At 38.8% G+C, this 27,975-nt stretch overlaps 1 protein-coding gene across 1 annotated transcript in view; it reads left to right on the top strand.

Annotated features, from left to right (window-relative positions):
* MDN1 (midasin AAA ATPase 1) overlaps positions 1–27,975 on the top strand; it is a 173,798-nt gene that overhangs the window by 92,057 nt on the left and 53,766 nt on the right. Inside the window, exons 41-59 of the mRNA XM_042939361.1 lie at positions 332–421; positions 527–790; positions 1,081–1,342; positions 10,226–10,385; positions 11,184–11,300; positions 12,532–12,740; positions 15,882–16,030; positions 16,407–16,618; positions 16,959–17,179; positions 18,302–18,415; positions 20,072–20,204; positions 21,612–21,727; positions 22,484–22,617; positions 23,612–23,769; positions 23,989–24,109; positions 24,451–24,661; positions 25,012–25,243; positions 25,586–25,712; positions 26,812–26,982. Coding sequence (XP_042795295.1) covers positions 332–421; positions 527–790; positions 1,081–1,342; positions 10,226–10,385; positions 11,184–11,300; positions 12,532–12,740; positions 15,882–16,030; positions 16,407–16,618; positions 16,959–17,179; positions 18,302–18,415; positions 20,072–20,204; positions 21,612–21,727; positions 22,484–22,617; positions 23,612–23,769; positions 23,989–24,109; positions 24,451–24,661; positions 25,012–25,243; positions 25,586–25,712; positions 26,812–26,982 — 3,201 coding nt within the window. The remainder of the gene's footprint in view (positions 1–331; positions 422–526; positions 791–1,080; positions 1,343–10,225; positions 10,386–11,183; positions 11,301–12,531; positions 12,741–15,881; positions 16,031–16,406; positions 16,619–16,958; positions 17,180–18,301; positions 18,416–20,071; positions 20,205–21,611; positions 21,728–22,483; positions 22,618–23,611; positions 23,770–23,988; positions 24,110–24,450; positions 24,662–25,011; positions 25,244–25,585; positions 25,713–26,811; positions 26,983–27,975) is intronic.

The following is a 27,975-nucleotide window of genomic DNA, read 5'->3' as shown; positions in this document are numbered from 1 at the left end:
TGGTATCTTGAATGATGAAATCAGATTCATTTTTCATCTGTAGATTTGCAATAGTGTCCATGGCTTTAATTTATGGGGCATTCTCACGGGAATCCCAAATAGTTTGAGGTTAGGTGACTACTCTTTGTTTGAGTTCCAGTTTATTTTCATTTCAAGGTTTAAATAAATGTTATCTATCCTTTTTATAAGAGAAAATTCAAAATGATAGGAAAATTGTGACTAGTCTTCACTCAGTTTTATGACCTCTGTTGCTGTTCATGTCTTCTAAAAGGTTTGGCTCAGAATTTGGTGAAATCATTTGTGTTTTGACTGTATTATCATCTTCATTTAGGTCATTGCTGTATTCAAGAATGTGTTTAGTTCAAATTCCAGCCCATACATGGGAACCAGACTATTTCACATCACTCCCTATGATGTTCAGGTGAGGCAAGCAGGATAATCCTATATTCTTTTATAATTTTCTATGATTTCCTCTGCTCCCACTACTGGGCACACTTGTAAAACCTCACTGGCATATGTTTTTCAGCTGGGCTACTCAGTCCTCTCCCGTGGCAGTTACGCTCCTCTCTTGTCTCGCCATCCACTGTCACTCCTGCACCAATCACTACAGTCTCTGGAGTCAGTTATGAAGTGTGTGCAGATGAGCTGGATGGTCATCCTTGTGGGGCCAGCCTCTGTGGGCAAGACCAGCCTGGTGCAGCTCCTGGCACACCTTACTGGTCACACGTTAAAGATCATGGCTATGAACAGTGCAATGGACACTACGGAGCTTCTAGGTGGATTTGAGCAGGTAAATGGTCTGCCTTCACATTTTCAGGCAAAACATCTGTAATGCCATGGTCTGATTGATGGTCTTTTGTGTTGGTGAGTACAAATAGGATTATTCTTTTTTTAAGTAATCTCTGTACCCAATGTGGGACTCGAACTCATGACCCCAAGATCCAGAGTCACATGCTCTACCAACAGAGCCAGCCAAGCATCCCCTACCCCAACCCCCCAACCACTTTTTTTAATTTAAAGGAGTGTTCATTTGACTCTGGCCAGTGGCTATGATGAGTTTTTGTGCTCTGGAAATTGCAGGTTGATCTTATACGGCCATGGAGGCAGCTGCTAGAAAAGGTGGAAGGCACTGTAAGGGCACTTTTAAGAGACAGCCTCCTTATCAGTGCTGACGACGCAGAAGTAGTGCTGCGAGCCTGGAGTCATTTCCTTCTGACTTACAAACCCAAGTGTCTTGGAGATGGTGGTAGAGGTATCACGATGGAGATTGTCAACAAGCTGGAAGCAGTATTATTGCTTATGCAGAGACTCAACAATAAAATCAATTCCTACTCCAAGGCAGGTATGTGTGTTTGGATGTGTATCAGATACATAGTATTGTGCGTATAGTGTCCATATGTAGGTAGTAATACATTTGTAATGTAATGTCTGCAATTTTTTTATTAATGTAATAGTTATTAACAAAACTTGAAAATCTTTGTTTTAGAAAGTAAAATGAAGCTGATGTAAAATAATTCAGAATTGATGATCCTAAGCAAAGCAAAAGTAACAAAGAAATTGGTTAGTGAGTTTGATAGTTTATATTGTATGTGATCAGCTATAATGGTAAATCATTTGCATCTAAAGCTGGTTGTATTTTTCTTGGCTTAAAAACAAACTAAGTAATTAAGAAATTGAGAATTTTATTTTATTTTATTTTATTTTATTTTATTTTATTTTATTTTATTTTATGTTTTTATTTATTTTTGAGAGAAAGAGAGAGAATAAGTGGGGGAGGGACAGAGAGCGAGGGAGACACAGAATCCAAAGCAGGCTCCGGGCTCTAGGCTCTGAACTGTCAGCACAAAGCCTGACGCGGGCCTCGAATTCATAAACCATGAGGTCATGACCTGAGCTGAGTCGGATGCTCAACTAGCTGAGCCACCCAGGCGCTCCTGAGAATTATTTTATTTTATTTTTAAAATAAAATTTATTTTGTTTTATTTTACTTTTTATCTTTAAAAAATATTTATTTACTTTGAAAGAGAGAGAGAGTGGGGATGCACATATACACACGCTTGAGTCTGTCAAGGGGAGAAGGAGAGAGGCAATCCCAAGCAGGCTCCTCAATGTCAGCATGGAGTTTGATTTGGGGCTTGATCCCATGACCCTGGGGTCATGACCTGAGCCAAAATCAAGAGTTGGATGCTTAACTGACTTGAGCCACCCATGCAACCCAAGAAATTGAGCATTTTAAATGGGAGAATAGAAGTCTAGATTTATCGTTAGTATGTCTTTATTAATTTCATATAAAAAGTGGTAGAAATTCTGCAGATAACATGGAAACTTCTCTCATTTTGTGGCGCAGTTTTCTGTGTAGTGATGAGCATATGCCCTTAGGGAAGATTAAAAGGCTCTTTGGTTGTGTCTGTCACTATGATTGTTATCTGTTATTTCCAAAGCCTTTTTGTAACTGGTTACAAAGTCATTCCTTAGGGATAAAGAAATGAGACTCCTTTGTTCTATCTCTATAAACAGTGTATCCATGGCTGTGGGTCAAATAGTTTACTTTCTTAGGCTAGGCAAGAAAATGATTTTATTGTTGGTTTGATTTGTTACTTCTGAATTCAAGCCCATCATTTGGATTTGAAATTCTTTACTTATTCACTCAAATTAATTGTTAGAGGTATTTAGTGGAGTTGTACATTACTTTATATATATGTATGTGTGTGTGTATATATATATATATATATATACACACACACACACACACATAAAGTACTTTACTTTTATATTTACTTTTATATATAAAGTATAAGGTATATAAAGTATTTACTTGTATATATTTTAATTTATGTATATTTTAAATACGTATTTTAAAATATATATTTTATTTTATATATATTTTATATTGTAAAACTCACCATTGCGATATGAATTCCTACTGGGAGATAACTCCTATATTAACTATTTGCATTTAAAGCCCCACAACACCACTGCATTACAAAAAAAAGACTATCCTCATTCTATGCTTGCAGACATCAGTGCTCATAGAGGTTAAGTAACGTGCTCAATGTCTTAAAGTTACAAAGTGGTTAAACTAGACCTTGGACATGATCCTCTGATTGTAAAGCCTTGAGTCTATATATCTGTGCTTCTATATATCTTTCAGCTAAAATTTAAATATTTATTTATTTAGGGGCACCTGCGTGGCTCAGTTGGTTGAGTGTCTGACTTTGGCTCAAGTCATGTTCTCACAGTTCGTGAGTTGGAGCCCTACGTTGGGCTCTGCTGACAGGTTGGAGCCTAGAGCCTGCTTCAGAGACACAGAAACTCTAAAAAAAAAAATTAAATATTTATCCATTTAATATTTATTTTTGAGAGAGAGAGAGAATGTGCGTGTGAGCTGGGGAGGGGGAGAGAGACAAGGGGACAGAAGATCTGAAGCAGGCTCTGTGCTGACAGCAGAGTGCCTGACTCAGGGCTCGAACTCACAGAACCAAAGTTAGATGCTTAACTGAGCCACCCAGGCACCCCTAAAATTTAAATATTTAGAGTACATGCTCACAGCTCGTTCTAAATACAGGTTTTTATTTAGGATTCACTTTCATACTGAGTCATTTCTTAAGGGTACTAATAGAGTGAGGAAAGGTGAGTCTAAAACAGTCTACTCTTTTATTTTTGGTTAAAAATATTCTTTCTTTCTAAATATATCTTTTAACATTAGTACGAAGGTGTATGACTGTTAAATATATTCTAGTTCTCTCGTGTTCACAATTTATCTTAAGTGCTTCTGCTTTTTTATAATATCTGTTTTAACATCTTTGCTAATTTCATCATCTATGACTTCTGGGGCTGTTCTGTTGAGTTTTTTCTCCTGGTTATGAGTCCTGTTTTCTTTGTGTGTCAAGTAATTTTGATTGCATGCTGTGAATTTTGAATTAGTGCTTATTGCTGCATTTTTGTTAGTTGCTCCTTGAATATTGAATAACATGGGTTTGAGCTGCATGGGTCCACTTACATGTGGATTTTTTCCAATAAGTATATATACAGTACTGTAAATGCGTTTTCTGTATAAATGTCTTTAACTTTATTCTAAGAATATGGTATATAATATGCAATGTACATAACATGTTGTTATTCATAAGGCTTCTGGTCAACAGTAGGCTATTAGTAGTTACATTTTTGAGGAGTCAAAAGTTATATGTGGATTTTTGACTGATTGGAGGAGGAGCTGGCATCCTTGTCCTTGGTTGTTCAAGGGTCAACTATATTTCTTTAAAGACTTTTGGACTGGGCCGCCTGGGTGGCTCATTCGGTTAAGCGTCTGACTTCGGCTTAAGTCATGATCTCACAGTTCATGAGAACAAGCCCCGCATCAGGTTCTGTGCTGAGTGTGCAGAGCCTGCTTTGGACTCTGTCTCCCTCTCTCTCTCTGCCCCCCTCCTGCTGCACTTGCTCATGCTCATTCCCTCCCTCCCTCCCTCTCTCTTTGTCTCTCTCTCTCTCAAAAATTAAAAAAAATAAATAAAGAATTTTGGATTTTGTGGTAGGCAACGAAGTTGTTTATGGATTGTTTTGATCTTACATTTTTATTTCACCTATTTAGACTAAAAAAAAAAAAAAGGGTTCCTGGGTGGCTCAGTCGGTTAAGCGTCTGACTTTGGCTCTTGTCATGATCTTGCGGTTCACAAGTTCGAGCCCTGCATTGGATTCTTTGCTGACAGCTAAGAGCCTGGGGCCTACTTCAGATTCTGTTTCCCTCTCTCTCTGCCCCTCCCCTGCTCTCTCTCTCTCAAAAATAAATAAAAACATTTTAAAAAATTAAAAAAAAAAACTGAAAACAAACATTTCACCCATTTCTTTCCCCAGCTCCCTCAATCTCCAGTCTGTTCTTTGTATCTATAAGCTTGGTCTTTTATCCCACATATAAAAGAGATCATATGATATTTGTCTTGCTCTGATTTATTTCACTTGCATAATGCCTTTGAAGTCCATCCATGTTGTCACAGATAGCAAGATTTCATTCTTTTCTATGGCTAAATAATATTCCATTGTGTATATATATACACTACAATTTCTTTATCCGTTCATCTGTGGAAAGACAATTAGGTTGTTTCCATATCTTGGCTATTACAAACAATCCTGTAATGAACATGGTGGTGCATTATCTTTCAAGTTAGTGATTTCATTTTCTTAGGATAAATACTCAGAAGTGGAATCGCTGGATCATATGGTAGTTCCATTTTTAATTTTTTGAGGAGCTTCTGTACTGTTTTCCATAGTAGTTGCACAAATTTACATTCTCACCAGTAGTACACAAGGTTCCCTTTTCTCCACATGCTTGTGAGCACTTGTTATTTCTTATTGATAATAGCCATTCTAACAGGAGTGAGGTGATAGCCTGTTGTGGTTTTGATTTGTATTTTCCTGATAATTGATGATGAGCATCTTTTCATGTACCTGTTGAGTATCTAAAAGTCTTTGAAAGGGCACCTAGGTGGCTCAGTCGATTAAACATCCGTTCAAGCTGTGCGTTGGGCTCTGTGCTGACATCTCAGAGCCTGGAAACTGCTTCAGATTCTGTGTCTCCCTCTCTCTCTGCCCCTCCCTCCACTCGTTCTCTCTCTGTCTCTCTCCCTCTCCCTCTCTGAAAAATAAACATTAAAAAAATTTTTTTAAAAAGTCTTTGGAAAAAATGGGTATTCAGATCCCCGGCCCAGTTTTTAATGGGTTTATATATAATTTTGCTATTGAGATGTATGAGTTATTTATATATTTTGGATATTAGCCACTTATCAGATAAATGACTTACAGGTATTTTCTCCCATTCAGTAGTAGATTGTCTTTTCATTTTGTTGATGGGTTTCCTTGCTGTGCTAAAGTTTTTTAGTTTGATGTAGTCCTACTTGTTTGTTTTTGCTTTTGGTGTCATGTTTAAAATGTCATCACCAAGACGTATGTTAAGGAGCTTATCATTTATGTTTTCTTCTAGGAGTTTTGTGGCTTAGGTCTTTTATTCAAGGCTTTAATCTATTTTGAATTTTTGTATATGGTATAAGACAGTGGTGCAGTTTTATTCTTGTATATGTGGCTGTCCAGATTCCCCAGCACCAATAATTGAGATTGTCCTTTCCTTATTGTGTATTCTTGGTTCCTTTGTTATAAATTAATTGGCGATATATTTGTGGGTTTATTTCTGGGCTCTCTCTTCTGTTCATTGATCTGTGTGTCTTTATGCCCATATCATGCTGTTTTAATTACTTTAGCTTTGTGATATAATTTGAAATAAGGGAGTCTGATGCCTCCAGCTTTCTTCTTTTTCAAGATTGCTTTGGCTTTTGGGGGGTCTTTTGTGGTTCCACACAAATTTTAGCATTATTTGTTCTATTTTGGTTAAAAATACCATTGGGATTTTGATAGGGGTTGTATGGCATCTGTATATTGTTTTGGTAGTATGATCATTTTAATAACATGTGTCCAGTCCAGGAGCATGGGATATCTTTCCATTCATTTATGTCTTCATCAATTTCTTTCATTAATGCCTTACCGTTTTCAATGTACATGTCTTTCACCGCCATGTTTAAATTTATTCCTAGGTGGTTTGTTTTTGTTTTTGTTTTTTGATGCAATTGTAAATGTGATTGTTTCAATTTCACTTTCTGGTAGTTCATTATTAGTGTGTGGAACCACAATGAATTTTTGTGTATGTATTGATTTTGTGTCCTGCAACTTTACTGCATTTGTTTATTTTCAGGGTTTTTTTTTTGTGATGTCCTAGGGTTTTCTGTATATAGTATTATGTAATGTGCACAATTTTCCTTTTTCCTTTTCAATTTGGATGCCTCTTATTTTTCTCACCGAATTGCTCTGCCTGGACTTCCAATATTCTGTTGAACAACGTGGCGTGAGTGGACATTCTTATCTTGTTCCTGATCTCAGAGGAAAAGCTTTCAGCTTGTCATTATTAAGTATGATGATATCTCTGAGCTTATCTTATAGAGCTTTTATTAAGTTGAAGCATTTCTCTCTATACTCACTTTTAAGAGTTTATCATGAATGGATGTTGAATTTTGTCAAGTGCTTTCTCTTCTATTGAAATGATCATATGATTTTTATCTTTCATTTTGCTAATGTGTTATATCACATTGATTTACAGATGTCAAACCATTCTTGCATCCCTGGAATAAATCCCAGTTGATCGTGGTATATGCTCCTTTCACAGTATTGTTGAATTCAGTTTGCTGGTTATTGTGTTGAGAATTTTTGGATCTGTGTTTATCAGTGATATTAGCCTGTAATTTTCTTTTCTTTTTAAATTTTTTTAACGTTTACTCATTTTTGAGAGAGCGTGTGCGGGGGAGGGACAGAGAGAGAGGGAGACACAGAATCAGAAGCAGGCTCCAGGCTCTGAGCTGTCAGCACAGAGCCTGATGTGGGGCCCGATCATGACCCAGGCCAAAGTCGGACACTCAACCGACTGAGCCATCCAGGTGCCTCTGTAATTTTCTTTTCTTGTGGCATCCTTGTCTGGTTTTGGTATCAGGATAATGCTGAGTTTATAAAAGGAGTTTGGGCAAGTTCCCTCTTTTTTTTTTTTTTTTTTGAAGAGTTTGAAAAGGATTGAAGGATTAATACTTATTCTTTTGGAATGTTTGGTAGAATTTATCAATTCTGTCTCCTTCTGAGTGACACTGATTATTACAGTCCCATGGGATTAGGAACTCAAGCTCTCCTGGCCTCCAGAGCCAGAGGATCAAGAGGTGTCCCCTGGGTAGTAGCTGTAAAAATCAGGGCTCCAGACTTGTGTAAAAAGCTCTGGGAGGTGCTGGTGCTCTGGAGCACTACAAAGGAAGGGGACAAAGATGGCGCCCAGCAGGCTCTAGGATGATGTGTTATATTAGATGCCTGCCCCTCAGGTTCGTCCGTCCTTCCTTCCTTCCTTCCTTCCTTCCTTCCTTCCTTCCTTCCTTCCTTCCTTCTTTTCTTTATTTTGAGAGAGAAATAGAGAGGAGGGGCAGAGAGACAAAGAGAGAGAATCCCAGGCAGGCTCTGTAATGTCAGTGCATAGCCCAATGTGGGGCTTGATCCCACAAACCGTGAGGAGGTTGTTTCTTTAATATAGGCAGGTGAAGTCTGGGTGGGATTGACTTCTCCTCTGAGCTGGGCCCTGGGACGAGTCTGAGTATGTGAGCCCTTTCTGAGATCACAGTCTTGGCATGCAAGCTTTGCTGCTTTTTATTTTTATTTTTATTTATTTATTTTTATTTTTATTGTATTACATTGTATTTTTAGGGAAATGTGTTCTTTTTAAAGTTTATTTATTTTGAGAGAGGGAGTTGGGTCCGCACTGTCAGCACAGAGCCCAGGACGGGGCTTGAACTTACAGACTGAACTCACAAACCACGAGATCATAACCTGAGCCGAAATCAGGAGTTGGACGCTTAACTGACTGAGCCACCTAGGTGCCCCAAACTCTGTTGCTTTTAGAAGATAGATATTTTTGAGGGCTTGCTTTTTAGGTACATGTTTTAGAAGTTGAGATTCTTGATGTAGGATTCAAACCTTTTGCTCCATAAGGAGAAGCTGTGGGTTTTCAGGTCCTTTCCAGTTGTGGGTCACTATGCTGGGGGGGGGGGTGGGTAGTGTTTATGGCGAGATTATTTCCTAGCCACTTTTCCCTGCTTCAGTGTTTTGGTTTTTTTTTTTTTTTTTTTTTTTTTTCCCCATTTGTCTGGTGTATAGTCATCACTCAGCCAGACTTTAGGGTTCTTTTGGAGGAAATTGTTCCGTAGATAGCTATCAATTCAGTGTGTCCATGGAAGGAGGTGAGTTCAGGATCTTCCTACATTGCTATCTTGAAAGGTCAGTTTGATCTTCTCAAGCTTTTTAAGGTCATTCCAGAGTAACCTTTACTGTAGGGCTGGGTTAGCCTCCCTATTGAGGTGTATCGTGCACGGCATCTCTGCTGAATTGCTGGTATATTCACTGGGGTCTCCTTAGTTTTGCTGGTGGGAACTGTAGTAATACTCAGTCTTGGGTGAGCTCTGGGAATCGTTCCACTCATAGCTCCCCAGGTTTTCCTTGTGAGTGTTCTCATCCTTGTGGAGCTTCACCATTTATAAGCACATGCAGATTTTTTTATTTAGCCAAAGATTCCAGAGGCCCTTATCTAAATTTCTGGAGCTCTTTGCATAGCTTCTTCATCTTGAGTACTCTGCCCTTCAGCGTAGTTGGATTGGCTTGGCCTCCCTGAGTTTCAGTCTGTCCTCAAATCAGTGAGACCTCTGTGGTACATTGGAGTTCCCTCTCCTTGCTTTGCAATCCAGAAATTCCTTCCAGGTGGAAATCAAGGGCAATTTTAGGGCTTTCTTTCCCCAGGTATCACAGAGCTCTGCTGTCTGTTCTCCAGTGTCTGAAAGCAGTTGTTTGTGTATCTTATGTAGTTTTTAAATTGTTAACAGTGGAGCTGAAGTCTAAACCTTATTGTTTCCTCATGGCTAGAAGCAGGAGTCCAATACATAATACTTTGTGATATGAACAAGGGTCATAAGGCAGTTTCCAGGGAAATAAAGTACTAGGCAATGGATGCCTGGGTGGCTCAGTCAGTTAAGCATCCGACTTTGGCCCAGGTCATGATCTTGCATTTCACAAGTCAGGCTCTGTGCTGACAGCTCAGCACCTGGAGTCTGCTTCGGATTCTGTGTCTCCCTTGCTCCCTGTCCCTCCTCCATTCATGCTTTGTCTCTCTCTCAAAAATAAACATTTAAAAAAAAAAAAAAAACACTAGGAAAGTAAATACCCAGTTGTTAATATAATCATGTGATATGGTCATTATAAAAGAAACTTTTGACTTCATGACTTTGATTTCATTGTGCCAACTTAATGCCCTTTCATTTGGTAAAAATGCAGTAATAGATGGGAGTCATTATTCTCCTTGTGCCATGTGAGAAGGTATGACAAAGATTATTTGCGTCTCTGTCAACCTTGAGTTACCTCTACCTAGTCATTAAAAAGTATTTTCTGCCACCAGACCTAAATTTCGTACCTGTTTTGTTTAAACAAATTAGAAAACAAACAAAAAAAATCCTCTTCTTATATATACTCTATTATGAAACTTCAAAAACTTGGACCAGAAGTTTCCTATTTTATTTTAATAAACTCTTAGGGGGTTTCGTTCATTTTTCTTTTGTTGTCTTTTTATTGCCCTCCTTTGACATTAAGTGCTATGGCTGTGACATTTCAGAGTTTGCCAAACTTGTGGAAGAATTCCGAAATTTTGGGGCGAAGCTTCTGCAATCCACCAGTGGTCGCAGCCATGGCACATTTGAATGGGTTGACAGCATGTTGGTTCGGGCTCTGAAGTCTGGAGATTGGCTTTTGATGGACAATGTTAACTTCTGCAAGTAAGGACATTCTGCTTAAACACCGGATTGAAATTTGGGATATGCTTATCAAAGTAGAAACCCAGTTGGAAGCTCTGGGTTTTGAACCTGTTGTTTTCTTAACCTCAAATGTATCCTCAGTCATCTTCTATAGTCTTATCCCTGTGGTGAACAAAGGTAGTTGGTCATTAGCTGCAAGATTTTAGCTCTGTATGACTGTTTTGGGGTGAACTGAAGGCTAACAAAATTTGTTTACTTTAACATCAAAAATCCTTTTGTTAGGGTCATTCTTGAGTACAGGTTTTTGAAATGGAGGATCTTTTACAAGGTACACATTAGAAAATGTGTATCAGTGTATTGCTTTGATTCTAAAATAACGAAAACGGCGTCATAAAACTACCGTAGTACACAGCATAATAGAAGCCACTCCAGGTTGGCTGATGGTTTCTCTACCTGAGCATTTTTCAGAATGTTTTCAGTTGAAACCCAGTTGCCTTTAAATTGATTTGATAATGTTGGGAAGTGGGGAAGATGGAAGGGGAAAGAGGAAAGAATTAAAAATCATGGAACCATTTCCCTTAATTTCGTTTATTTATTTAACAGTATTTTGGGTATTTACTGTGTATGAATCTCTGAGCAATGTGCCTTGGGGAGTGAAAAGGGGAGCAGATGGGGAGAGAGAGAGCACAATTCTATGTGGGGGAATGATCCATGCTGAAGGAGGACATGGGTCAGGATCAGTGGGAAGCCTGTGTAAGGAAAGTAGAATGCGTGCAGATGTCAGTCTGCCACCATTTAATTTGACGTCTCTCTATGCAGCCCATCAGTCCTGGATCGTTTGAATGCTTTGCTGGAACCTGGAGGTGTTCTCACTATTAGTGAAAGAGGAATGATAGATGGATCCACTCCCACCATAACACCAAATCCCAATTTCAGGTATTTGTGCCTCTTAAGTTTCTGATTAAGAATCTGACCACCTCAATAGAGGAGGTGGACATTCAGTAGGACGTTGTTACATATTATATTCATACATTCAGTCATAAATATGTTCACTCATTTATTGATTCAGTTAAATATTTATGGAGGCTCTGCTATTTGCCAGACTCTCAGTAAACAAGAGGGGGCACTTGGATGGCTCAGTTGGTTCAGGGGGTCGTGAGTTCAACCCCCACATTGGGCACAAAGCTTAATTTAAAAAAATAATAAAAGAATAGCTGAGGTCTTTGTAGTGGGTTGGTGGTAAAGGGTAGAAGCAGGGAGACTGGTCTTAAGGGTTTTGCAATAGTTCAAGCAAGAGATACTATAGCTTAGACTGGGGTAACGTGAGTTGGGATTTGCTGATCAGACATGTGGGTTGAGAAAAAGAGGAAACAAAGATTTTACCTAAATTTTTGGCCTGAGTAATTGGATAAATATGCGAGCCATTTACTGAGAAAGGGAAGACTGGCAAAGGAGCAGGGTTTTGTTATTGTTGTTTTGTTTTGTTTTTATGTTTATTTTTGAGAGAGAAAGAGAGAGAGAGAGAGACTGTGAGTGGGGAAGGAGCAGAGAGAGACACATAGAATCCAAAGCAGGCTCCAGGCTCTGAGCTGTCAGCACAGAGCCTGACACGGGGCTCAAACCCTTTAACCATGAGATCATGACCTGAGCTGATGTCAGATGCTCAAGTGACTGAACCACCCAGGTGCCCTGGAGCTTGTTTGATGTAGGGAAGGTCAACAGGGAATCCACTGTTTAGTTTTGGAGATGTTAGATAGCTAGGCAGAGATGTTGAATATATGAAGATAACTGTTTCAGAAGAGCACACTGCTCCCTTTTCTGATCTCTGTAGGTGAGTTAGAATGATGAATTAGCACTATTTGATTTGGGAAATATCTGAAAGTAAGAATTTTAACGTTCTCAGATAGCATTGAAGGTGCACTGGATAAACACTAGTTTCTAAGGTGAATAGGTTTAGAGACACTGATTTTGCTGTATTCATGCATTTTGGCACTACAAGATAGAAGACAGATGAAAGTAGCAGACTTTGAGTTAGTGAGATCTTCTTGATAAGCTCCCTGAAGAGGAGCCATATAGGGTCTGCCTTCACCACTTGTTGTTGAGCAGCCTCATCATTGGTTGCAACTGGGATTTTAATTTTTTTTCCTTTGGATTGCTATGTTACCAGACTTTTTCTCTCGATGGATCCTGTTCATGGAGAAATATCCCGAGCGATGAGGAATCGTGGACTTGAAATCTACATTTCAGGAGAAGGGGATGGGAACATCCCAGATAACCTGGATCTGAAAGTTCTCCTGCACAGCCTTGGATTGGTGGGGGACAGTGTGTGTGACACCCTCTTGGCTCTACACATGGAGATCCAGAGTACTGTTGTAGGTAAGGTGCTTGACTTCTAGGCCTCTGTGGAGTTTTCTTCTTATAGAAATTCATATGCGGACTTCAAGCTGTATTACAAAGCTGTAATCATCAAGACAGTATGGTTCTGGCACAAAAACAGACACTCAGATCAGTGGAACAGAAGAGAGAACCCAGAAATGGACCCTCAAATGCATGGCCATCTAATCTTTGACAAAGCAGGAAAGAATATCCAATGGAATAAAGAGAGTCTCTTCAGCAAGTAGTGCTGGGAAAACTGGACGGCAACATGCAGAAAAATGAACCTGGACCACTTTCTTAGACCACACACAAAAATAAACTCAAAATGGGTGAAAGACCTCAATGTAAGACAGGAAGCCATCAAAATCCTCCAGGAGAAAGCAGGCAAAAACCTTTGACCTTGGCCACAGCAACTTCTTACTCAACACGTCTCTGGAGGCAAGGGAAACAAAAGCAGAAATGAACTATCAAAATGAACTCATCAAAATAAAAAGCTATGCACAGTTAAGGAAACAATCAGCAAAACTCAAAGGCAACTGGGAATGGAAGAAGATATTTACAAACGAAATATCAGATAAGAGGTTAGTATCCAAAATCTATAAAGAACTTATCAAACTCAATACCCAAAAAACAAATAATCCAGTGAAGAAATGGGCAAAAGACATGAATAGACACTTTTCCAAAGAAGACATCCAGATGGCTAACAGACATATGAAGAAATGCTCAACATCACTCATTAGGGAAATACAAATCAAAACCACAATGAGATACCACCACACACCTGTTAGAAAGGCTAACATTTAACAACTCAGGCAACAACAGATGTTGGCGAGGATGCGGAGAAAGAGGATTTCTTTTGCACTGCTGGTGGGAATGCAAATTGGTGCAGTCACTCTGGAAAACAGTATGGAGGTTCCTCAAAAATTAAAAATAGAACTACCCTATGACCCAGCAGTTGCACTACCAGGTATTTATCCAAGGGATACAGATATGCTGTTTTGAAGGGGCACATGCATCCCAATGTTTATAGCAGCATTATCAACAATGACCAAAGTATGCAAAGAGCCCAAATGTTCATCGATGGATGAATGGATAAAGAAGATGTGGTATATATATATACAATGGACTATTACTCGGCAATCAAAATGAATGGAATCTTGCCATTTGCAACAATGTGGATGGAACTAGAGTGTATTATGCTTAGCGAAATTAGTCTGTCAGAGAAAGACAAATATCATATGACTTTACTCATATGAGGACTTTAAGAGACAAAACAGATGAACATAGGGGAAGGGAAGCAAAAATAATATAAAAACAAGGAGGTGGACAAAACATAAGAGATTCTTAAATATGGAGAACAAACAGATGGTTACTGGAGGGGTTGTGGGAGGGAGGATGGGCTAAATAGGTAAGGGGCATTAAGGAATCTGCTCCTGAAATCATTGTTGCACTATATGATAACTAACTTGAATGTAAATTAAAAAAAAAAAGAAAGAAAGAAAGAAAGAAATTCATGTGTTGGGGTGCCTGGGTGGCTCAGTGAGTTAGGCATCTGACTTTGGCTCAGGCCATGATCTCATGGCTCATGAGTTCAAGCCTCGCGTGAGGTTCTATGCTGACAGCTGAGAGCCTGGAGCCTGCTTTGGATTCTGTGTCTCCCTCTCTCTGCCCCTCCCCTGCTCTCGCTCTGTCTCTCTCAAAAATAAACAAACATTAAAAAAAAAATCAATAAAAAAAAGATTCATGTGTTATTCCATTTAATTGCTAGTCTAGAAGTTTTTTTTTTTTTTTTTTTTTTTTTTAATGTTTATTTTTGAGAGAGAAAGCATGAATGCGGGAGGGGTAGAGAGAGAGGAGCAGAAGATCTGAAGTGGGCTCTGCACTGACAGCAGTGAGCCCTATGGGGGGGACCGAGGTGGGGGGGGGCCTCAAATTCATGAACCGTGAGCCAAAGTTGGACACTCAAGTGACTGAGCCACACAGGCTCCCCTAGTCTAGAGGTTTTTAAAAAAAATTTTTTTTTTCAACGTTTTTTATTTTTGGGACAGAGAGAGACAGAGCATGAACGGGGGAGGGGCAGAGAGAGAGGGAGACACAGAATCGGAAACAGGCTCCAGGCTCCGAGCCATCAGCCCAGAGCCTGACGCGGGGCTCGAACTCACGGACCACGAGATCGTGACCTGGCTGAAGTCGGACGCTTAACCGACTACGCCACCCAGGCACCCCTAGAGGTTTTTAAATTTAGTGTACATACAAATAGAAATTACCTGAAAAGTCTTTAAAAATGTAGATATGGTGGTATCCTACTTCGCCCTAAGGGAGTGGGTTCAGCAAGTCTGAGTGAAGCACAGAAATTAGTATTTTAAAGAAGTTTCCCAGGTAATTCTGATGGATTCATTCAGAGACCCATTCTTTGAGGAATACTGCTTTAGACATTAATGTAAAGTTTGTCCTTATCTTCAGGATGGTCATTGAATCTTTTGAAGGTAGAATAAAGAGGGAACTTTGACTTATTCAAAACAGCCAGGTGTTACTTCTTTTAAATGTCCAAATACACAGGAGTAGGCAAGAATAATAACAAAGATAATGCTGAAAAATGATGATACTCCTTATTGAGTGACCATTATGTGTTAGGTACAATGTCAGTTGCTTTTTTAGTCTTCTTCACATTAGTTCTTCAGGGCATGTTTTCATTTTATAGATAGGGCTCAGAGAGGTTGAATAACTCATCAGAGCATAACAGTTAATAATGATAGGTGAGAATTGAAAGTAGTTCTGTTGGATTTTAAAGTGCTTGGTTCTTCATGAGGCCATGCTCTTTCTGGTACCTTCATTGTGTGTCAACTTTAGGTTTAAGGATATGTGTGATCAGGCTTTGTCATACTTGTAATTGTTGCTTTCCTGCACTGTGCTTCTGACAGAAAAAGAGGGAGGGACGCAGGTTAGGGAAGGAATATAAACGTTCCTACAAGTCCATTGTGTGCTAGTGAGACACTAATATCCACTTAGATGCCTTTCTAAAATAAGTGTCTGGGTGAATTTGAGTAGAACGAAGCTTGATGTGAAGTTGAATTTATTTGTTTTCATTGGAGATTTTGCAGAATCTGTTGCTCATAGATGGCAATATGTTTTCCTTTATAGGTTCTCCAACATCATCTATTTCAACTTTAATTCAGACAGCCTTACTCATTGTGCAGTGCCTACAGCGAGGGCTGAGTTTAGACACAGCCTTTTCTGAAGTATGCTGGGAAGCATATGTCCGCTCCCAGCATTCACCAGCAAACCAAAAGGTACTGTGAAATGTTGCAAATAGCTTTCTAACACTCTTATGTTAAATAACACTCTTATGTTATTTAGGTGGAGGAAATTCTATTGATGATAACTTTAATGAACTGAGAGTGGACTGCTTTAGTTACTTTCTAGTAGAGATCTGGTATCCCAAGTAATTTTCTGGTAAATAGGTTAAATACAATATTTACTTCTTGGAAACTTAGCTATCATTAGAAAAAGTGGAATTTACCCTGTAATGTTGAAAATTGAAGGATGTGTATGTTACAATATGACAACAACTACCGGGGCCTGGAAAACTATTATTACTCTGCTAGTTTTTGGTATTAGCACTTACATGTTGTTGCTTGTATACCACGTGTTTTTATCTCCTACCAGCTTGTGCAGTCTTTACTGGAGAAACATATTTTTTCTCTACGAGCCCATGAAACCTGGGGTAACTCCATCCTTGCCATGGGCCTGTGGCCAGATTCTCTGCCCTCAGCAATCTTTGCTACAGAAGATTCTCACCTCTCTAGAGTCCGAAGTGATGGACAAGTCTTAGTATATTGCCTTAACAGGATGAGCATGAAAACCAGCAGCTGGGCCAGGTTAGTGGAGCCTTGAGGTTGTATCTCTCTGGCATCTTGGCTTTTTTTTTTTTTTTTTTTTTTTTTTTAATGATAATGGTCATGACAAAGCATGTCTGACCAGAATGTTGTGTGGTCATTTATCACCCAGCTGTCATAGTTTCCTTGTTCGTTGCAATATTCCTTCCTATTTATTATTCACTTCATAATGTTTTACTTGTCCTCCTTTGAAGGGGACTTAATCTTTTCCCCATTACCTCTTTGATCCATTGTTTGCAAAGTTATTTACCTAGTTCTTTGAAATATAAAATGTAAGTTCATTCTAGTACTGACTTTGCCTTGCTGTTCTAATTAATTTCAGGATTCAGCCTCTTACCTTACCAGACTTGGAGAAAATTATGCAGTCCTCTAACCCTGAGAGCTTGAAATTCAGTTCAATCGAAGTGGCTACTTCCTGGATTGATGAACCAGATGTTCTGGCCATGGCTGTTAAATTGCTTATAGAAAGAGCAACCAATCAAGATTGGGTGCTCAGAGTTAAATGGCTTTATCATTTAGCCAAGAATATACCACAGGGGCTTGGTGAGTCAAAAAGCTTACTTTGTATATGTAATAAGTGAATATATTTACCCCTACCCTATTTTTGTGCCTCAGCAGCTGTGTTATTCTGTGAGGACACTGTTAAAATTATATCTGGAAGATCTCCTAGCAAGAAATTTGTGACCTGGTATTTCTGTTTGTATAACTGTTAAAAAATTAAGGAACATATCTGCTCTTAGATGTGTCCTAAGAGAAACTTTGCTCCCATGTAATTCATTTCAGTATCTTTCCACCTATCAAATCCAAAAAGAAAATGTATTATATTATGTTACTATTTATTTTTTGAACATGCTTCTGTACTATTGCTGCACAACATTACTGTCTGGGAAAGGTTGCTTTTGGTCAATTCATTTCCCCTAAAAGTGCATAAGAGACTAGTGTTTTCATTCCAGTGCTCTAATTTTTCATGCTTAATTTCTTTGTACTTCTTTCATTTTAAGAGGAAAAATCCAACAGTAACAACATTGCATGGGTTGCAAAGTACAGACCATGGAATTTGTTGATACAGCTTGTTGCCTAAAGTAACTGAGTTTATATGAACCTTTCTATCCATGAGAAATTAGCCAGAAGATGTATATATTGTATGGTATATGTGATCTGTCTACAAATGTATAGAGAATTTATAAATTCTTATCTGCATTGTCCTATATGAGAGCTACTAGCCACAGATGGCTACTAAAATGTAAATATGAGTTAATTAAAATGAAATAAAATCTAAAATCCGGTCCTTTGGGGTGCCTGGGTGGCTCATTTGGTTAAGCATCTGACTTCAGCTCAGGTCATGATCTCTGTTCATGGGTTTGAGCCCCATGTCAGGCTCTATGTTGACAACTCAGAGCCTGGAGCCTGCTTCAGATTCTATGTCTCCCTCTCTCTGCCCCTCCCCTGCTCATGCTCTTTCTTTCTCAAAAATAAATAAACATTAAAAAAAAATTTTTTTAATCCAGTCCTTAGTTGTACTGACCACATTTCAAGTGCTTACTAACGTGTGACTAGTGGCTACTCTGACAGTGCAACTATAGGATGTTTCTTTCCATCATCGCAAAAAGTTTACCTGGACAGCCCTACTTTAGATATTAACATTTGCTTCTCCTTCCTCCACAGAATCAATACAGATTCATTTGGAAGCCAGTGCTGCATCACTTAGGAATTTTTACTCAAATTCTCTCTCAGCTGGGGTCAGTAATGTCATCAAAATATTACAACCAAATATAACAGGTACTGCACGAGATTTGATTTTGAGTTCTCAGCATAGTTTAGGAAATTGCTCCATTGAGTTCATGGAAAAAGACCTGACGGAACTACCACTGTGATAACAGTAATATTTAGAAGACTCAAAGTATCCAGATGCAAATTCCTCTTCTTTGTTAGAAACTATCCATTGTATCCTTTAGTCTTTGAAAGAGGATGATGATATACAAGCATAGAAGGTAGAACACAGGAGTGGAAGACTGGTCTCTGGTCCCAACTCAGCCACAATTGGCTTGTTCATTTGGGACCCATCATTCATACTCATTGCCTGTGTTTGAAAAATACGGGAATTAGGGGCACCTGGGTGGCTCAGTCAGTTAAGCATCCGACTCTTGGTTTCAGTTCAGGTCATGATCTTGAAGTTCGTGGGTTCAAGACCAGCATCGGGCTCTGCGCTGACAGTGCAGGGGCCTGCTTGGGATTCTCTCTCCCTCTCTCTGCCCCTGCTGCACGCGTGCGCATGTCTTTCTCTCTCTTAAAAAGAATAAGGAAATTAGGGACGTTTTGACAGAACCAGGCTTTTAATTTCCCACCCCATCTTCATTTGATTCTGACCAAAACATACCATTGCCATTTGGTTTAGAAGAAAATATGATGCTTTTGTGCTAAACCAATTACCTTATCTACGCTAAAGGTTAACAAGGTAAATGTTGGGAAGAAAACAAACAGGGAAAACTACCGTAGTGGTCATGTTGTGGCTGAACTAAATCATGGCTTCCCAAGTATGTGGGATTTTTGGTTATTGGGAACACAGTTCCAGAGTAGAATAGCAGGTTCCCTTTTCAGCAGATATCATTTGCCCATTATTGGAACATACTAGGTATGCCTTTGTCTTCCTTTTCAAATGTGTAGCTCTGGATTGTGTAGTCTTCCTGGACTTTGGAACATGTGCTCCCTCTTTCATGTACTTTGCTGTTCACAGTAGGCATTTGTTAGTCTACCGTATGGTGGATACCGTTAAACCTTGTGCTCCACTGACCTACCTAGCCATCTTCAACGTAATGTTACCGTTGTTTTGTCTTACCTCCCTTCCCTGGGTTCTCACAACCTCTGGAAAGGGGTCAGATCTGAGCACTGCTGCTTTACAAAAGAAGTGTCAAGTTTAAGCCAAAGAAGTGTGAGGTAGCAGCAAACACCATATTCTGTTATTGTAAAGAAATGGTTTTTGGCTTTTAAGCGAAATAATCTTGAGTTGTTTTTCTTACTGAAAGCAAACAATGAGAAATATATTCATTCATTTTTCCACCATGTAAGTTAGTTTTTTTGCGGTTAATGAGCACAGATTGGGTGATTAAGCTCATGGATTCTTTTCTGACCCACTGTGGGACCTGAGCAGGTGAATGTATTGGTCATAATGTTTATGTTGTAACAGGAACTACCTTCGTCCTAAAGCAGAATGAATTTTCAGGATTAGTAGAAATTTTGCATTTAGAAAGGAAATAGTGTAGAAGCAGTTGAACCTTACTTTTCTAGTATTATGGGCTGAAACCAACATTTTCCTGTTCTTTGTCTTCCCCATCAGGACTCAATGTGATCAAATTAGGACCAAGAAAAATCTTCAACTGAAATTTGCTAGGCAAGGAGTTTAATTCCAAAATTTCGTTTTTTTGTTTCTTAAACCAGATGAATTTGTGATCCCTTTGGACCCCCGGTGGAATATACAGGCTTTGGACATCATTAGAAATTCGATGGACTTTGACCCACAAACCGATCAGCCTGAGCAGCTTTTTGCCCTTTTAGAGTCTGTTGCAAACAAGTAGGTGAAGCCTGCTATTCTGGGTACTGTTTGCCTCACTGTACACCATAGCTTCACAAATCATGCCTTTTCTAAACTCTGTCACATCATGCTCCGTGCTCAGTGAAGTAATTCTGACTCTGATGTCAAAATGCCTATAAATTTTGCAAGTTCTTAATAATTTAGCAAGATGCTTTAAGAGGTACTAGCTTAACTTTAATGTTGTGTTTATGTTACAAATAATCCTTTATCATAGGGTAGTTATGTTTCTATTGTTTTCTGTTCATGATTCTTGGCAGCTCCTCCCATTTTCACGTGCTCATTTTCTCGTAGGTCCTATCCTCAGTGTTGTGTCCACATCATTTTCCATCCTCAAATGCTGCAGAGATATGTAGCCCCTGCATGCTTACACACACACTCAACATATAAATTTACTTAATTGTGATATAAGCCGGTCTTTTCTCACATTTAATGTAATGGCCAGAGTATTTTTTTTAATTAAATAATTTATTTTTTATTTACATCCAAGTTAGTGCAACAATGATTTCAGGAGTAGATTCCTTAATGCCCCTTACCCATTTAGCCCATCCCCCCTCCCACAACCCCTCCAGCAGCCCTCTGTTTGTTCTCAAGAGTCAGAGTATTTTTTTAATTAGCCATCAGTGTTAATGTAATAGGTTTTTAAAAATAGGGGCGCCTGGGTGGCGCAGTCGGTTGGGCGTCCGACTTCAGCCAGGTCACGATCTCGCGGTCCGTGAGTTCGAGCCCCGCGTCAGGCTCTGGGCTGATGGCTCGGAGCCTGGAGCCTGTTTCCGATTCTGTGTCTCCCTCTCTCTCTGCCCCTCCCCCGTTCATGCTCTGTCTCTCTCTGTCCCAAAAATAAATAAAAAAAAAAAAAAAAAAAAAAAAAAAAAAAAAAAGTTGAAAAAAAAAAATAATTTTATGATGAGGTATAATGTGCATTACAGTAAAGTACACTGTTATTAATAATGAGCATATTTGGTTTTGATGAATTTTCACAAAGTGAACTCATGCGTGTGATGTGAACTAGCACCTCAAAGGCCCCCTTGTCTCCTCTCCCCTTGTTCCTTCCCTGGTAACTTCTAACACCAGAGATTAATTTTATGATGGCCACTTTTAAGAGTTCACAGTGCAGTTTGTCAGATCATGGCAGAGCAAGAGTGAGGCCTGGCAGTCTTCCTAGGTGGAGCTTTTCCAGGCCATCTGTCTTCTGCCCCGTGCTACCACCAACTCAGTTGTCATCACTACACCTCCATGTCTCTAGTCCAGAATTTTCAGGGGCTGGAGAGGAATGGCAGGTTGAAGGAGATTGATGTTCTCAAGATTTCAGCAGGTAGAGGATGTGATTGCAAAGTAGTATTCACCAATAACCAATACTATTTATTATGTTATTAAATCTCATTTCAGGACAATCATATATCTTGACCGGGAAAAACGGATATTTACTGAAGCAAATTTGGTTTCTGTTGGTGGCAAAAAGTTAAGAAATAGTGTTTTGAGAATGTCCTTTGAATTCCATAAAGGTGAGAGGTTTCCCTTTTGTATTCTTGAGTTAATGCATCTGATCACATAATGTCTCTAAAGTGAAGAGACCTTGAGCAGCTGCTGCCATTTCACTAATTTCCTTTTGATTTGCTGGACTGATTTTAAACACATCCCCTTATTCAGTAGTAACACCTAACTGCTTTTTACATGTCTTTGATTTCATTTACTTTTTATAGCAACCTTATGTGGTGTAGGTCCCATGCTGTGAAAGAGAAAAGGGAGGCACAGAGATGCTCAAGGTCACATCTCTAGCAAGTAACAGAGCTAGAGTTTGAAATCTAGATGTTGGCTCAAAAAGTTCATGCTGCTAAGTATTTGGTTATAGGTTCTTTCTTCATCCTTTATTTTTTTTAATTGAAAAGATAGAAGTCTGCCTTTGAAGCCGTTATTGTTAATAGTACATTGATTTGTATCTTCTCACCTGTCTGTGCTCTTCATCCATTCACACATATATACACATCTTGTTTTATATTTAAAGAAGTACTTGTATAAAATATGCATTAATGCTCTATAATTTCCATTTTTCAGTAAGAGGTTATAAACATCTATAGGTGTACATACCTGATCAGTTATGTTTAATATGATAATGGTAGGCTAAGAATTTGCTTTCAATTGTGACCTTTCAAAATTGACCGTACTGGAGATGCAGTTAAGTTCATATTACTGTTGAGTTTGAAAATATCTAGAGATGAATTTAAATCTGATGGAATGTTCTTATTTATGTCAACTCTAAGATCCAGAGAGCTATCACAGCCTGCCCCATGAAATTGTGGTCAATCTTGCTGCTTTTTTTGAACTTGGTGATGCACTAATCCTGCTCTGGGTACAGTCCTCCCAGGGGATGGTGTCTGATGTCAGTGTCATGGAGGTGAGGAAATGTATCTGTATTAATTTTTGTGCCAAGACAAATGTTTAAGACTCTTAAGGGTGAGATAAACTACAATGTTGTTATATGTCCAATATTATTTGAGAAATTTAGTTCTTAACAGTTTTAAATATATATATACATATTTTAAAGCTTAATGAGTATACAACTGACCTATCATGAAGAGCATATATTTGAAGTGTACAATTTTATGTTTTGACATGTACACACCTTGGAAGCCATTACCACAATAATGAACATATACAATATCCTTGAGCCTTTCTTCATATTCTTTTGTATTTCCTTCTTCTCCCTTGCTCCCACCCTAAATTTGTTCTCCCTATTTAAGAGTCTCCCCAAAAAACTTTCTTAATAGATACCTTTAAGAAAATGAAAACACTGGGAGAAACTTGAAAATTGGGCTGTATTTTGTTTGTATGTAAATTACATAAAAGTATAATTCTAGATTATAGATACCATAAATTATACAAGCAAACTAATAACACCACCCAACTTTTTAAATGAGCAAGATAATTTGAATAGATACTTCTCAGAAGATACATGAATGCCCAGTAAGAACTTCAAAAATTCCAACATCATTAGTTATCAAAGAAATGTAAGTGAGGTACCATGCACCAAAATGGCTAAAGTTAAAATCACTAACAGTAGCAAGTATTGGCAAGGAAACAGAACAACTGGAATTAGCCTGTGCTGCTGGTTGGAATGCAGCTGCTTTATAAGAAAAGTTGGCAGTTTTTTAATAAAACTATATATACACTTACCATGTGACTCAATAATTCCATTTTCCCTAAGGAAATAGTTCTGAACTTTAAGTACTTGGGGGGAGAATCTTTGTCTTCTCTGACTGCTTTAATGTCCCTAAAAATATTTCAACTGAATGCTACACCTTTCATGGGTGTATGTTGAGTATTGATTAACAATTGAAATCTGTGTCTTACTGAGAGGTTTGTGTGAGCGTGGTTTGCTCTGTTTTTAGATCTTGGATTCCCTGCGGTGGCGGGACCGGTTTTGGACCATAGCTGACACAGTAAAAGTGGATGCCTCAGGCCTGGCCCTGCTCGCCCTTCATTGGCACTGGGTTTTAAAACATCTGGTCCGTCAGATCCCTCAACTCCTAATGAACCATGAAGACAAGTAAGACTCCTATTTGGAGTAATAACTCAATATCTACAGTACTGATGATGATAAAGAGAAGAGGGTTTGGAATTGAAACTTTCTTCTTGCTTTATTTTGGCTTATTCCCATGGCCTTTTGGTGAATGGAAATCAAATACAAAATGTTAAATGATGTCTCTTACTATCCACCACTTTCCCCTTTTCTTACATCCCTCTGCGCCTTTTCCCTTCTTTACAGATACTACAAAGAGGTTCAGACTGTCTCAGAACATATTCAGAATTGCTTGGGGAGCCCAACTGGCGGCTTCACTGGTGTAAAGAAGTTGCAAAAGTTCCTGGGACGGCCATTTCCTTTTAAGGTACAACTTGGAAACATGTAGCAAACACAAAGATTTGAGCTCTTATGCTCAAATCTGGAGTTCTGTAACATGGGAACTGCCATTCATCTAGACTCATAAATGTTTGCTGAATACTCTTAATTGATTTGTTAAGTGTTAACATTTTTGTTTATTCTTGAGAGTATTAAGTCTGGATAGAGTTTTAATTTGATTACTGTAAAATCTCCTGAGAGCAACAATAGACAAACCTTATGTTTTCTAGAAGAATTGTGGAAATATTTAAAATTTTTTGAGACATGAATAGGCTGCTAAAATCTGCATTTCTCCTCTGTAATAGATTCTGCTGGGTTTTGTTGTTTCAGAACAAGCTGGTGGTAGAGTGTTTTTCTCAATTGAAAGTACTTAACAAAGCACTTGCCATGAGGGAGTGGATGCCTGCCCTTGGGGAAGGCGGATGGTGGGAAGACGTTAATCGTCTCCAAGTGGTTGCTTCTAAATGGACTTTAAAGAAAAGTCTCTTGCAGGCGTGGGGGCTGGTCCTCAGAGCTAATATTCTGGAAGATGTCAACCCAGGTAATCTGCTTTAGAGTTATCCTGCTAACAGTTGCTCTAAAAGTATCTACTGCTCTGCAGCCAAAAAATTTTAAGTTTTTCACATAGATTTTCTTTTTTTCTGTTTCTTTTTTCTTTTCCTTTTTTTTTTGTATACTATAACTGTCGTTAAATAAGCGTCAGGCATAGAACTGAACTTTATATATACTGTTTAATTCTGTCATTAGAATTGTGCAGGTAATAATAATATCATTTCACAGGTATAAAACTCAAGCTCAGGCTAAGCTCACAGTTACGTAACTAGTGGTTGGGAATCTGAGCCTATACTACTGACCATTATTCTGTAATATCACTTGTGTCTTTTTGTCCAGATGAGCTGAAGGATCTTGTGAATGCTCACTGTTTAGAACTAAAAGCCAAAGGAATTTCACTTGGTTTTCTGGAGAAAAAGCACAATGAAGCTTCCTCCCTGTTCCAACCAGACTTTACCTCCTTAATCCAACTCACCAGGAGTGTTCAGTTGTGGCCTGCAATGGAGTACCTGGCTCTGCTTTGGCAGTACAAAGTGACAGCTGATTTTATGACACAAGCTTGCCTAAGAAGGTAAGCCATTTTCCTCAGGGGAGATTTTTTTGTTGTTGTTAGGTTATTCTACGTATGCTACGTGTGAAACAAAGCATAGACTTGTCTTAAAGGGGAATGGTCTTACTGAAACAGAGAGAAGTCAGTTGCCACTTTGGAAAGCTGTAACTTCTTGAAGATTCTTTGCCTGTTTTGACTCCACCTCTATAAGTTACTAGGTATTTTTCCAGCAGAATTGCTTCTTTGTGTTTCAGTAAATGCACTGTAAGTTTTGTGTGTTCCATCTTCCCATACATAACAGATTTTTAGCAGTTTATTGATAGCCTATAGTGCATCCTCTCTTTCTCTTTATTTTTGGAACAGGTCCAGCAAAAATCAGCAACCCCAGACAGATCAGGAGAGAAGTCCTCACATCCTATTTTGTCTTAAGCACACACCAATTGCTCCACAAGAGCTTCAAGCCTTTTGGTACTTACTGCACCATCAGAAGGTAAAAACCAAAACCAAAAAGGGAAATAAGCCTTCTTTATACTATAAGCCAATTAGACTTTCTGTGGCAGACTGGTTGCAGAATGGTTTATTTATTTAATTTTGCAATCCCGGGGTGCCTGAGTGGCTAAGTGTCTGACTTCGGCTCAGGTCAGGTGATGATCTCGCAGTTCGTGGGTTCAAGCCCTGCATCGGGCTCTGTGCTGACAGCTTGGAGCCTGGAGCCTGCTTTGGATTCTGTGTCTCCTCTCTCTGTTCCTCCCCTGCTCACGCTGTGTCTCTCTCAAAAATAAGTAAAGATTTAAAAAAAAATGTTTAAAAAATAAATAAATTAAATAAAATAAAAATTTTGCAATCCCATGTTGTAAACTCTAGTCTTGTCTTAATTAACTTTCAAAAGGGAAAATTTTGAATGTCATTTGCAGTAATTACCTGGGTATTTCTCACCTCTTATCACAGAATCATTCTATTTGGTTTCCAGTTAAATGAGGCTAAAATATTTATTTTTTATTGTTTATGTAAAAATATATCATGAGAGTGTTTTACTCTCTCCTCCAAGAATAGCTATTGAATATGAATGGTGGCAAACTATAGTCAACTTCATTACTTAATGTTTATTTTGAGAGAGAGAGACAGAAAGAGCGGGATAGGGGCAGAGAGGGAGGTAGAGAGAGAATCCCAAGCAGGCTTCGCACTGTCAGTGCTTGAGGTGGGTTCATTGAAAGCTTGAACCCACGAACTGTGAGATCATTACCTGAGCCGAAGTCAAGAGTCAGATGCTCAACCGACTGAGCCACCCAAGTACCGTTCATTACTTAATATTCTAATGATGTTTTATTCATTTATCTGTTTTGCTGGTACATTATAATTGTTTGATTCACTTGTATTTTCTCATTTACCTTCTAAAGGCAGATCTCCGTTTTATAAAATTATAAACAGGATAAATGACTTAACCAAGATGACCGGGTGGCAGAAAATCAGCAACATTAGAATTAATATCTTTAAACCCATGTTAATTTTAGATAAGTCTTCTAAAAGAGAGACCTCATAACTTGATTTATGGATTTTTCTCAAATATGCTCTTATCTATTTATCTCTAGGTGTCTACTGAAGAAATTATTTCCTTGTGGTCTGACTTATTTAATTCCACATTTATGTCTTTCTGGAGCAGTACTGTTACTACAAATCCAGAGTACTGGCTAATGTGGAGCCCTCTGCCTGGTGTACAGCAGAGGGAGATGCCCAAGTCCCTTTTGGACTCCACATTGAAGGTTTGTTGGCATAAAGTCATAAAAATATTTGATAGTGGAAAAAATTTCTTGATCTAGCAACAAACATTTATTCCTAGGACAGAGCAATGACTAAATAAGTGATGGCAATATTTTGTTTTCTGCAGGAAGTTAAGAAGTATACCTTCAAAAGAAAGATTCTGTCTTAAATCATTTGGGAAATTCTGAATTAAAGTGTAAAAAAAAAAGTTTCCTTTAAAAGGTCTTCATTTTCTTCTCTAATTAAAATACCATTTTTCCTAGTTACAAAATATTTTAACAGTATAGAAATGTGTATGTATGTGTGTATACGTATGTATATATGCAGTTGACCCTTACTTAACACCAGGTTTGAACTGCATGGGATTACTTACACGTAGACTTTTTTCCGATAAATATGTATTTTATATTGTGACTAAAAAGTAAGGTAGAAGTTGCCAAATGACTAGATGCAAAAGGAAGATGGAGGAAGGATGCAGGAAGGCTGTGACAACAGGGCTATCACCTGATTCTGGCACTCCTTATCCCACTACCTATGGTATTGAACTGAGAGAGGTGTGAAGGAGCCAGGCAGGGCAGAGGTGGGGGGTTGGCAGGGCCAGTCACTGGCCAGAGTTGGCCCAGGACCACAGAATGAGAACCTGCCTCCCTCCTGGGATAAGGAATTCAGGAAAACATCAGGGCAGGATTCTTGGTGGCAGAGGGGACTGCAGGGTGGGTGCTGTCTGTGGTTCTTTGCCTTTCTCTGGACTATACTTGGAAGGAGATTCTGCACTCTTGGGTAGAGAAGCACGTAGTGAACGTCACTCTAGGATCCAACTTTGCTAACTTTGGGTGAGGATGAGAAGACCTGTGGTGTCTTGTTCTACTGTAATGTACATAGTTAAGTTTGGGGGAGTTAACTGTTAAATACATGGATTTTTTATTGTATGGGAGGGAGTTAGTACCCCTAACCCCTGCGTTGTTCAAGGGTCAGCGCTCATGTGTGCTCTCACT

The sequence above is a fragment of the Panthera leo genome, chromosome B2 (genome assembly GCF_018350215.1).
Source record: "Panthera leo isolate Ple1 chromosome B2, P.leo_Ple1_pat1.1, whole genome shotgun sequence".
NCBI lineage: Eukaryota > Metazoa > Chordata > Mammalia > Carnivora > Felidae > Panthera > Panthera leo.
This window is presented reverse-complemented; position numbering and strand designations above follow the sequence as displayed.